The 11,836-nt window shown below is 37.1% G+C and overlaps 2 protein-coding genes across 2 annotated transcripts; one reads left to right on the top strand and one right to left on the bottom strand.

Annotated features, from left to right (window-relative positions):
• The first annotated feature begins 798 nt into the window (after positions 1 to 798).
• On the top strand, positions 799 to 5,053 carry LOC135581184 (lipid phosphate phosphatase delta-like). Its single transcript, XM_065106628.1, has 8 exons — positions 799 to 1,530; positions 1,763 to 1,858; positions 1,970 to 2,044; positions 2,169 to 2,299; positions 2,557 to 2,660; positions 2,848 to 2,976; positions 3,084 to 3,199; positions 4,511 to 5,053. The coding sequence occupies exons 1-8, from the start codon at positions 1,366 to 1,368 to the stop codon at positions 4,919 to 4,921; spliced, it is 1,227 nt and encodes a 408-aa protein (XP_064962700.1). The 5' UTR covers positions 799 to 1,365; the 3' UTR covers positions 4,922 to 5,053.
• Positions 5,054 to 5,320: 267 nt separating this feature from the next.
• Positions 5,321 to 11,828, bottom strand: LOC103982478 (serine/threonine-protein phosphatase PP2A catalytic subunit). The gene is made up of 11 exons (XM_009399410.3): positions 11,457 to 11,828; positions 9,663 to 9,719; positions 9,223 to 9,306; positions 9,005 to 9,076; positions 8,309 to 8,380; positions 8,075 to 8,115; positions 7,364 to 7,430; positions 6,501 to 6,692; positions 6,338 to 6,427; positions 6,142 to 6,249; positions 5,321 to 5,928 (listed from the first exon to the last, which is right to left on the bottom strand). The coding sequence occupies exons 1-11, from the start codon at positions 11,550 to 11,552 to the stop codon at positions 5,863 to 5,865; spliced, it is 945 nt and encodes a 314-aa protein (XP_009397685.1). The 5' UTR covers positions 11,553 to 11,828; the 3' UTR covers positions 5,321 to 5,862.
• Between the last annotated feature and the right edge of the window lie 8 nt (positions 11,829 to 11,836).

Genomic DNA, 11,836 nt, shown 5'->3' with positions numbered 1-11,836 from the left:
CTTTTAGATGAACTGCATGTTGCACATCGATGACAATTTATTCTCTTGATGCATACTTACATATAGATATTAATATAAAGGGGCCATGCTGGTTGTCTTTGGCTACTGCTATCCTGTCGTGTAATTTTTTGCCAGACAATGTAGGTTTACTATGTTCATCCGCATGGCTCAGTGCTTTCTGGAATCACACAATAATACCATGAGCATGCCTAAGATGTTTTCTAATACAGGAATAAATTTAGAGAGATTGGTGGTGGCCTCATGATCTTGATTCTTGCTGTCTTCATTATCATTCCAAACATGCATCCTCATCAAACATTAGCTACCTATTTCTCTTGATCCTGTTTCTTCACAATTAACCCGGGCAGTCCATTATGTGTAACAAGTAATATTTGATCCATAAATTTATGCTATTTTTCTGTAGATATAGAATTTTATGCAACCAAGAACATTTGTCACTTATATAATATTCTATTTTTTGTTAATCTCTTGATTGATCTGAATCAAATTCAAATTCAAAGATGATGAGGTTCCAAGGCTAATTAGAAATTATTTCTATAGTTAGTTAACCTTCTTATCTTGGTTCCTATATTTTAAAAAATTACATCGATAATAAAAATAAATATCTAGATTTATTTACTTTAATATTATTTGTTTTACTAATAAAAATATAAAAAATAAAAGATAGATAAACAATTTTAATGTTCCAACCCACTTTGTGTGTTCCGTGCTAATGTTCCTCCTGTCTTGAGATCGGAGGCCGAAGCGGGGACTCAAAAGTGCAAATGTGCATCGGTGAGCCCCTTTAGAACAAAGAAATAACAAAGGCTACATGGGAATCTGTTTGTTCGTACTCCAGATGTTACCTGCTTTGTGAGTCCGAGCAGACATGTGGGACCGCCTCTGCAGCCAATCATAGACGTGGGCGGGTTAGTTTTCTTCTTCCAAAAACCAAGGAACAAACGCGCGGCCTCCGTTCCATCCCCCCACCACTGTTCCCTGGCCTCGGCTCCGAGTAATCTTCCCTATGGTTTCGATTAACTCTTCGACGTCCGAAATCCGCAGACCGACCGCCAAAGATGACTTCTTCGGATCTGTAGGACGTCCAAATTGTTGGTTTTTTGGTCTTTTTCATCGTATTGGAGCGTATAAGCGAGTCTGCAATTCCCTCATTTATAGCGCCACCAACTTCGGTGGAACAGGTCCCCGTAGCATCAAAGGCGGGAGAGCTCACAGCTCAGAGGGGGTTGTAAGAGGGCCCTCATTTGTTCCCGTTTCGAAAAGGTGGGATCTTTATTTCCGATTCGGTAGAAGATTTATTAGCGGCTGCAGGGAGCGGGGAGGGAGGGAGGAAGGAAAGGCGGGATGGAAGGGGGCGTGACGTACTGGCAGGCGTTGATCCTCTCTTCGATCTTGGGTTGGGTGGTGGCCTCGTCGCTGTTCGGTCTCACCCGGAGGGTAAGAGCCATGACGCAGCCCTGGGTCACGCGCCGCGTGCTTGCGGATACCCCGTCGATCCTTCGTTTACAGGTGAACACGAGAGCTGTGTCGGATTCTCGTCTTCTTATATCTGGTAAAAAAATTTGGATTTTCGTCGCTACTTTCGTGTACGGGTGAAGAAGATGTGATCTTACTGCGATTTCGGCAGGTTTTGTTGTTTAATCTGTGATACATAACCGACATTTCCAACTTGTACGTGTAATTGTGCTCAAGGTAGAGTTTTGATCCGAGTTCTGAGGGTTTCTTGGTTGATTTCGAACAGAGGTTGCATCACTGGTCCCTGGACAACATGTTCTCGGTGCTGTCATGTGTTGTGTCAGTGCCCTTTTATACAGGATTTCTTCCTATTCTTTTCTGGGTAGGTCTTGTTGTTTGTTGTCTTCTCCTTTTTCTTCCTCGTTTTCCCTTTCTTCCTCTCTCTGAGCGGAAGGTACATGATAAATTTCCTTGGATTGTTGGTAATTCTCAGAGTGGGCATGGCAAATTGGCCAGACAGATGACCCTGTTGATGGCTTTCTGTGATTATGTCGGGAATTCCATAAAGGTAACTAGATATTAGTTTCGAGCTATTATTCTTGGTGGAGTGATCTAGCTAGTGATCTTTGTAAGTTCAAGCCACTGCTTGTTTTTTATTTATCGGATTTTTTTTTTGTTATATGGATATATAGGATCTGGTATCAGCTCCTAGACCAAGTAGTCCACCTGTGAGAAGAGTGACTGCTACAAAAGATGAGAAGGAGAATGCCATGGAATACGGATTGCCATCTTCGCACTGTCTGAATACTGTATGCTTGTCAGGGTAATTTCTTCGTTTTCGATGATTGTATTGAGTAGTCCCTTTGTCACTGTTTATTTTTTCCAAAAAGTAAAATTTTAATTTTTTTTTCCTGTGATTTGCGTTATAAGATTAATCAATCTCATAAATTAGTGATAAGGGGTATGAAGGTCCTTTCATCACACAAGCTCCTTGAGGATTTAGTAGCATTAATGCGCACAATGGTATAATGTATCGGAAGGTGCCTTACCTTTTATTATCTTTTTTTATGGTTCTTGCAGATATTTGTTGCACTATGTACTTATATACTATCCCCAAAGAGATGGAATTGCGGTTGCCGCTATGTTCGGGCTAGTTTTCTTGCTTGTCATGCTAATTGGTGTAGGTGAGACGACTTCTACTTGGCAGAACTATTTTTTTTGGATATTCTAGTAAGAGCACTGAGGGGTTGAGAAATGAATGCCATATTCATCTGTGAAAGAAAAAGAGATCTAATCTTGGTTTATAATTTTGGTCCTTGACAATTCTTCTTTTAGGTGTATGACTTCTGTTCTTTATGTTTGTCCATTCAGGCAGGGTGTACTTAGGCATGCATAGCTTGATTGATGTTATGGCTGGAGTCGGCTTTGGACTTGTCATACTTTCTTTTTGGTTTATGGTCCATGGATACGTCGATGAGTTTATTATCTCTGGGCAGAATGGTAAGCATAGAGACTTTACAAACAATTTACATGTTGATTTTTGAATGCTAGTTTTAGGTTGTCTTTCTCAACCACCAATGACTTCTTGCGGTTTACTTGTTTTTCAGTTACATCCTTCTGGGCAAGCCTGTCTTTTCTATTGTTCTTTGCATATCCTAATCCAGAATTTCCAACTCCAAGCTTTGAGTACCACACGGCCTTCAATGGCGTTGCATTTGGAATAGTAAGTGCGTCTCTTTTTCACCTGGTTTCTTTGGAACATTTACTGCTTTTATCAAATAGTTCTTATAAACTTTTTCGTGCTTCTTGTATCATATATCTGATATATCAAGACTGAATCTAGTGCTATACTTTACATTTTTGAACTTGGATTCAAGGGAAAGAAATCGTGGAGATGAAATAACTCGCCCAGAACACCTTTTAAAAGATTACGTGGTACTATTGGGTCGAATAAACCTTTTCAGAGTTGACTTAGTTTCACTATTGGTGGAAACTATGACTTCATTACTTGAAGTTGTAGAAGTGTTTGCATGCCTATCTTCCTGGTGGCGAAAATGCAATAATTCATTACTCACTTGAAGAAGATGTTCTTGAATCTTCAGAAGGTAGTAGGATAATTATTTATCATAGTGAATGCTAACATTATGTTGACTATAAATAGTAAGCTTCAGTTGTCTTCAGATGTAAAATATGCATGAACTGTAAGTGCCTTTATGCTATTGAATCTTCGGAAGATGTAAAATATGCATTACTCATTTGAAGATGTTGTTCTTGAATCTTCAGAAGGTAGTAGCATATTTATTTATCATAGTAAATGCTAACATTATGTTGACCGTAAATGGTAAGCTTCAGTTGCCTTCAGATGTAAAATATGCATGACCCGTAAGGGCCTTCATATTTTGAAATACGTTGAGCATCTCACAAATAAGTGAGAGCCTTCCTCCATATCCCTTTTTCTTTCTGTTTTCCTTGGCGCTTTCTCTCTGTCTTTCTCTTGCCCGCATCCTTTTCTATTTGCTGTTTGCACTACTTTGTTCATCTTTCTCATGTGTGGTTCTCTCCTCTGTTTGTCTCTGTGCTTTCTGACTCTCCCTCTTTGTCAGTCTCTCCAGTAAACATCGCCTCTATGTGTACAGCAGATAGAACTTTTTTTCTCCAATTTTTTTATCTACAGTGCACTACATTTCGTCCATAACTTTCATTATAAACCACCATTCTATCTGTCTCTCTTCCCCATCGATGCCCACCCTTTTACCCCAAGGATATCAAGATTTGCTATAGCAAGTAATTTTTGTGTTAGCCAGCTTAGCTGGTAAAGACTTTGACAGATTATCGCAAGGTTCTGAGCTTGGATTCCGTTTTCGCCACTTATCTTTTGTGTCGATGGCAGAAGTTGCCTAAGGCAACTATCACATTTTTCAGAAAAAATAACTGTGTACTTTCGCATCAGCTTGGCAACATCATGATTATTCTTCTGGAAATATATCGTAACTAATCCAAAGTAGAAATGCTAATCAAAAAGTTTGTCATGCAGGTTAGCGGAATTCAGCAAACATATACTCTTTTTCACCATGATAATGTTCCGCGTGTTTTCAGCCACCAACTACCAGTTGCAGTCTTCCTAGGACGGATATTGATCGGCATTCCCACGATACTTATTGTGAAGTTCTGCAGCAAAGCTATAGCTAAATGGTTGCTCCATATTCTTTGCAACACTTTGGGTATCCCAATAGTATCATCATGCTATGTCCCAACAACACTGAAGGGATCCGATACCAAAGACAAACCCGAGAATAAGCAATCAGTTTATCTTCAGAAACTGATGGTTATCTTCCCACAGAAGGCATATGACGTGGATACCGGAATTCGATTTCTCCAGTATGCTGGCCTCGCATGGTCGGTGGTGGACTTGGTTCCTTCGCTTTTCTCATATCTCAATTTGTAGCAGCTTTGTTTCCCTCGCTCTTCTCATATCTCCAGTATACCGGAATTCATTTTGTTCTGCCTCTAAGAGGTTGTAGATGAATTTTTTTGTAATATTTTTACTTGTAATGTGAGAAAACTTGCCTTTAGATTATTTGCTGGATAGGCTGTTTTCGTGGATGGGTCTCTGAGGGACTTTTACTCTCTTTACTAGCAGAGTAATAAATCTGCAAAAGTCTAATAAGTCTAATAAATCTCTGATAAATAGACCTCATCTTAGCAATCACACAAACCTACTGAAATCATCCACCCTATGATGGATATCATATAGTTTTACACTTATGATTAGACTCTAAAAAGTCTGAGGATAGAAATAACTGTGAGCTCCTAAGAGGCCATCAATGTCGAACACAAACAGGTCTGAAATAAAAATGTACTTGTCAAATCGATAAATAAGTTATTTATAACATCAGACCAATGCTGCTTATAACATCAAGAAGATAACATAAAATAATGGCAAGCCATATGTCCAGAAGACGATATGACTACATTCTTAAGATAACACCACAGAAGTGACCGTTAAATATAGAACTCTCAGCTAAATCTATGAATTTATCAAAGCAGATCCATAAGTTTAAACTTGCTCCCTTAGACAGCATGAAAAAGAAGCAAAAAAAAAAAAGATAAAAAAAGATAACCAGAAAAAAGAAAAGAGCAAAAACAATGATACATGCTGCTCCACCATCAACCTTGCCGCCTCCAACCGCAATGGAATCCACGACATGAAGAGATGAATAGCTTCCAACATCATTATACATCTACTCCGTCCAAATCACCACAGCCATGGATAAAAGTGGCAAACTGATTGTACCATCCTAATGAGAAATGTCTGAGATCACAATGCCATTGTGAAAGCAGTACTTGCTGCAAGGAATCAGGAACGTAACTTCTCCATTAGCTGATCTACAGGAAGTAGTCAGGAGTTCTGCGAGTCACGTCCGGCTCTCCTCTCCTGGGGGCAGGCTCAAACTGTGACAAAAGAAAGCTTGATCAACACCTAGTCATCTTCTTGACAAAAAAAAAAAGTAATCCAAAAAGCCAGCATGAGTTAGTAGAAGAATTACAGAACTTATGTGACAAATCAGGTCACATACAACTTGAGTGACAACAAAGGAACTTAACAAACTAAATCCCTCTCTCAAGCATAGAGAGAGAAAGAGAGAGAGAGAGAGGGAGATTCACCTGGATGAACGTATGCCCCTTGCAGTCATCGACTTCCAATATTGAGGCCATATTACCACACCGATAGCAATAATTTGGTGCACTAAATATGGTGACCACCTTTTGGTCCTGTTTTAGGCCATAGGGATAATTCAGATTCTGGACCTCCAAAAGACAATGCAGAAGAATCATGATAATAACAACAAAAGGTAGTTACATGTCCCCAGTTATATCCTTCCATGACTAGCTGATGAGCTCTTGCTATCAGCTTAAGATTATTGGTGTGGTTGAACTGCTCTGATATATCCTGGAAGGTTTCAGAAGTTTAGTAAAGAGAGGATCATTGCAACTACAAGAAAGAAGAAAGCACAGAATTATACTTGGCCAAAAGTATATCCAGCACCACGAGGGGAAATACCCCAACCACATCGATCATCAGGGTCAGACCACAAAAGATCACACATAGGCCCCTCATGTGGAACCTCTTGAACACGATCAAAGTTACGTATGCTATCAAGGGTCTCAATAGATGGAGATAATCCACCATGTAGACAAAATATTTCAGATTCAACCTGCACAAGCATAATGAAAAGGTTTTCATAATTAGAGAGCAAACTTTAAAGGTTTTCATAATGAAAAAGGGAGAGTGAATGACACTATCAAAACTATCAGCAAGAAAAACATCATGAAATTAGTTGTGATGGAAAGAAGACTCCATATGTTGATCAATCCATAAAAGTTGTATGGAAGATAGACCACATAATACCGTGCAATACAGTACCCCACAGTAATTTGCAATAAAGCGACAATCACAATAGAAGAAAATATGGGCTCTGCATGTTTTTCAACCACCAAGCTGACCACATTACGAGAAAAGTCTGAGTTGAAAAAACTCATTAATATAATATTAAGGTTCCAACACAATTCAACTGTTAAGCTAGTATGAAATAATTTATACACATCAACAATTCCTTGGGAAGCATTTTTCTTATACATTTCACCTCCAATAGTTGCAATTGCATTAAATTCACATGTTGACATCATCCACGGAACAACAAAAGTTAATCATCCTCATCTAATGAAGTATCAACAAGAACACTTCCAGAATTAGCATACTGAAACTTATACATCCAAATAAAAACCAAAACATCCACCAAGTTATTAACAGGATAATTGAAAGATAATGACATCAACAATGAATATCCACTGCCCAAATCTATTGAGAAATGTTCAGAATACAGACCAGTGCTGTCAAGGGGAAATAATCAAATAAATCTGTGAAGATCTTCCAAACATTCGCATTACCATATCTGCCATCAAATAATGGAATTAAAAAAGTTACAATTAAGTAGGACAAACAAATGTCAGAACAAGAACAAGGGGAAATTTCAGGGCGGAAGCCCAAGAAAATAAAAGTAGGTAGAGTGATATCAATAAAACTGAAGCATGCCTTTCGGATATTATATTTCTAAGGTATGAGTCATGGACTTTACATTTCTCAACGAAGATCCCGTATGGTACACATAGCTACCGTTTCAAAAATGTAATACAAGTAAAAAAATCCCTTGAGAAATACAAGTGTGTCAAACATAATAGTCAAACATAGCTACCATTTCATATACAAATATTTAAATTTTCAAAGAACTCTTGCACAAGGACTATTTAAATTTCTCATCTCAATCAGCACATTATAATACATGCAGAAATGTATTGTGCTGGAAAGTCACTAACAGGTATCATGCCAAACCATGCTTGCATGGCTAGGCCAATACTTCGCCTGTGCCAGGGGGAACAAGGTTGGCAGCTAGCATGGTGCGGAATCATGTCATCATGGTTTTACCTCAAGCACAGATCAAGCACATAAGTGACTAGATAATGTCAATCCTGTTATGAAAGAGAAAAACTGGAATATAATAAAAGATGAAAAATAAATTCATAAAAGACGGGAACTTACTTTCTTAAACATTCATCATAAAATCCATAAACTTGGGTAATCTGCAATATTATACAATAATCTTCAGTTAAAATTTATCAGCAATACACTTAAGATTAAAAGCAAAAAAAATCTAAAAGTCTTATTTAGCAATATAATCTGTTTGCTTTGATCTATTCCTGATATATTCAGCACAAGAGAAATAGACCTAAACAATGGTAAGCCACGAAAAAGAAAAGAGATAAAATGTTGTACCTGACGACTCTCATGGTTTCCTCTAAGAATGGTGATTCGCTGAGGATAACGCACCTTGAGGGCCACCAAAAGCTGGACATGTTAATCAACCAATGTGTTATCTCAATTATTCAATTAAGATGTAAAGTTAAAAAACAATCAATAAGCAGAATATTCTAAGAACTAAAGATGCACTATAGTATCCCAAACAAAAAAATTTCATTCTTTCAAATTCAATATTTTGAGTCATGGCAAACAACAATATATATATATATATATATATATATATATATATATATATATATATATATATATATATATATATATATATATATATATATGGCAAACAACAATATTTTGTTATAGTGTTGATTGTACAATATGAATGCAACCAATAACAAAAGTTTAGAAGACAATTCTTATGTTTCCAGATGTCTATGCAGAAGCACAATTAGCTCAGCCACAATGGCTCCAGAACATAGGCAATCTTTCCAGTGATCCATATATACATTGAAGAAATATCTAGATAAAACAACAAATTCTGCCTACAACAAGTTTGATACCAAAAATATTCGGCCTAAAATCATACATTCTAATAAAAAATTGACAGTATATGACATTGAAATGTAAAAAATATACAAGAACAAGTATAACAACATTACAAGTAAACATAGCATTCTTGTTAACAACATAATAAGAACAGAGGCGCTCTCTTACCGTGACAGTTTCAACAGAATAGTACCCTCGGTCTACGTAATCACCCATAAATAAGTAATTTGTATCTGGACACTAGAAACAATGAGAAAAGTATCATCAACTACACAGCTAGACTGAGGATAGCAGCTTGTATAATTTACTGTTAGAAATATAAATAAAATTAATTCAACATGTTTAAAAACCAGTTATTTGAGTTATGAAAAACATGAAAGAAGTACCTTTCCTCCAATTCGAAACAATTCTGCAAGATCATGAAATTGCCCATGAATGTCACCACATATTGTCACAGGGCTCTTCACAGGCTGTAATTAAGTAGCTTAATCAATGGCCAAAATAATTCATCAATTGAAGGAAAGTTAAACGAAGGAATATGCCACGTATAATAGATCACAAGACACTTCGAGAGACAGAAACAATTGCACAAATACCAAGAAAAATCGAGCATCAATTGATATATAAAAACAGCACAACTCACATGTCAGAGCAGGAACATAAAATCAAAAAGGTCAATATACAGTCACACTGAACTCTTTATTCAAAAAGGTATCTAGACTCATCTTCACTAAACATGAATACAGAGAACACGAGGCTAAGCTGCTAACAAGTTTTACAAAAATTATCAAACATCACTGAGATGCCACCAAGGTAATGCCTTTACCTGGACATTGCTTTCTTCCATCAATACCTCTTTGGCCTTCTCACACAAGACTCTAACCTAAACCACAATACCAATATTAGAAGTTGAAGGATAAGTTGACAATAAATGGCAACTGAACCAATTCTAGCTATAAATAATTGTCAGGAGTCAGAGACGAATGCATATTATATAAAATTGAAAAAAAAAAAAATATGTCCAACATTTTTATACAAGTTTTCTTAAAGCTTTTATCAGCAAGGAAAAAGAAAGAATTGGTAGTGTGATACAAGTAGTTTGCCGATACATTTCAGACAGCCAAGCACCACATATCCATATGCAGATCTAAAGATTCATACTAGGTAGCAACAGGTTTAGTGTACAATTCATACGAGGAAGCAAGAAGTTTAGTGACAAGGGAAAGTGTATGTTGAGCATGGTTATCTATAAAATTTTGAAGAATTTAGCACAAGAATGTGTGATAAAACTTACCAAGAAGAGATGATGTTTAACAAAGAAATGAAGCCTCTCATGTTGATACTATATTTTAATTAGAATGAAGGAACAAAAACATATTTCATTGGTGATGTTATATTTTGGTCAGGATGAAAGAATGGAACTTGTTTGGAAATACTTCAGAAGTATTACACAAGAACTGTATAAGCTTAACATATACCAATGGTTGTGTTTCTGACTCTAACAAGATACACATGTAGAAAGAATATGTTCTCATGCCATATGTCATTAAATGTCAAATGACTATATAAGCAGTAGTATACAAGGTAGATAATGTGGTAGGGTGAATGCATAAACTGAAATTTAATGGCTTTTAGTTAATACATTAAAAAAATTTAGAACAAAACAATTCCATCAAGTAGGACAAATAGTATTGTGCAAGTCACATCAATAGGACATTTAATGTGGGTGCAAGTTAGTAATGAAGTGATCCAAAGAGCATTTATTGAGAAAAAAAAGAGACATAACGATTGGTCGAGAGATCTAGAAATAATGATAACTTTGAAAAATCTATATTCAATGTAGAAGGACTAGAAGAGACTGAGGCTAAATATAACGAATTTAATATGATTCCGTAACAAAGAAGAAAATAATTTGTTGAGAATGGCATAAATGAGTTGAAAAAGACATTAATTATACAAACTGTTCTATAATCACACCATAGATATCCTAGTTTTAGAATTTGGAAAACGAAAAATAATGCAGATTATAAAAGATCATGTGAAATTTAGGACAGATTTGACAAGAACTTTTCACACGTAAATAAGAAAAATAGACAAACTATTGCTGTAATTCGATTGACACATAATGTTTTCACCCGTTCTGAAGAGTCTGCAATCTCTTGCTCTCATTTTCAATGCCAAAGTAGCACAATGTAGATTCCCTGTCTTTAAAATGCATGGCTATCGTGAATTTTACCAATAGCTTAGGAATTATGTGATACACAAACAAAATTACTCAGCTGTGGAGTATGGATGACAATCTTAATTTCCCCCATTGATATACTACTACATTGCCGTACCAAATCAATCATAAATCTCCTTTATGAGGTAAATAAAGAACTAATATATATTATTTATAAAAATAACTCGGATCCGACCCAGCTTATAAACTCTTCCACCTCTGAATCGAATTAGAAACGTCAGCCACAGAATGTGATACCAGATCTGCGCCAGAGACCCTTTCCAACAGTGAAACAAACATACCAAACAAGATCCTCGAGATCCACGTGGTTTCGAGGATTTAAGGAAGGAACTAGCAAAGGCAACCACCCACAATCGAAGAGACTAAGGAAGCGCAAACCTCTTGTTCGGAGAGCGGTTTGCACTGCATGAGCTGCGCGATCTGCTCCTCCAGGTTCCCATGTGAGTTGGGCGCCGGCACCGCCTTCGCGCTCATCCTCTCTCTCTCTCTCTCTCTCTCTCTCTCTCTCTCTCTCTCTCTCTCTCTCAAGTCGCCACGATTAAGGAAGCCCTAACCCTAGATTTCCTCCTCGCCTCCGGGATCCAAACCCCTCCTCCTTTCTTCCTCGCCAACAAATCTTTCCGTCTAACGCGAGAGACCGCTAAAGAGGTGGGAAATTACCGGAGATCAAAGGAATTAAACATGAGGGAATCTTTCGATCTGCCGCCCTTTTAATCGTTGCGGAGAGGAATTTTTCGGAATCAAAAATTTGCCGCTGG

Source organism: Musa acuminata, chromosome BXJ2-4 (genome assembly GCF_036884655.1).
Source record: "Musa acuminata AAA Group cultivar baxijiao chromosome BXJ2-4, Cavendish_Baxijiao_AAA, whole genome shotgun sequence".
Lineage (NCBI taxonomy): Eukaryota > Viridiplantae > Streptophyta > Magnoliopsida > Zingiberales > Musaceae > Musa > Musa acuminata.
This window is presented reverse-complemented; position numbering and strand designations above follow the sequence as displayed.

Coding starts and splice junctions, on each gene's coding strand:
- LOC135581184 (XM_065106628.1), top strand. CDS start 1,366: ATGGAAGGGGGCGTGACGTACTGGCAGGCGTTGATCCTCTCTTCGATC. Junction 1,531..1,762: donor CGTCGATCCTTCGTTTACAG/GTGAACACGAGA, acceptor GATTTCGAACAG/AGGTTGCATCACTGGTCCCT. Junction 2,661..2,847: donor TGTCATGCTAATTGGTGTAG/GTGAGACGACTT, acceptor TTGTCCATTCAG/GCAGGGTGTACTTAGGCATG.
- LOC103982478 (XM_009399410.3), bottom strand. CDS start 11,552: ATGAGCGCGAAGGCGGTGCCGGCGCCCAACTCACATGGGAACCTGGAG. Junction 6,693..7,363: donor ATTTCCCCTTGACAGCACTG/GTCTGTATTCTG, acceptor ATGCTTGTGCAG/GTTGAATCTGAAATATTTTG. Junction 6,428..6,500: donor CTGGATATACTTTTGGCCAA/GTATAATTCTGT, acceptor GAAACCTTCCAG/GATATATCAGAGCAGTTCAA.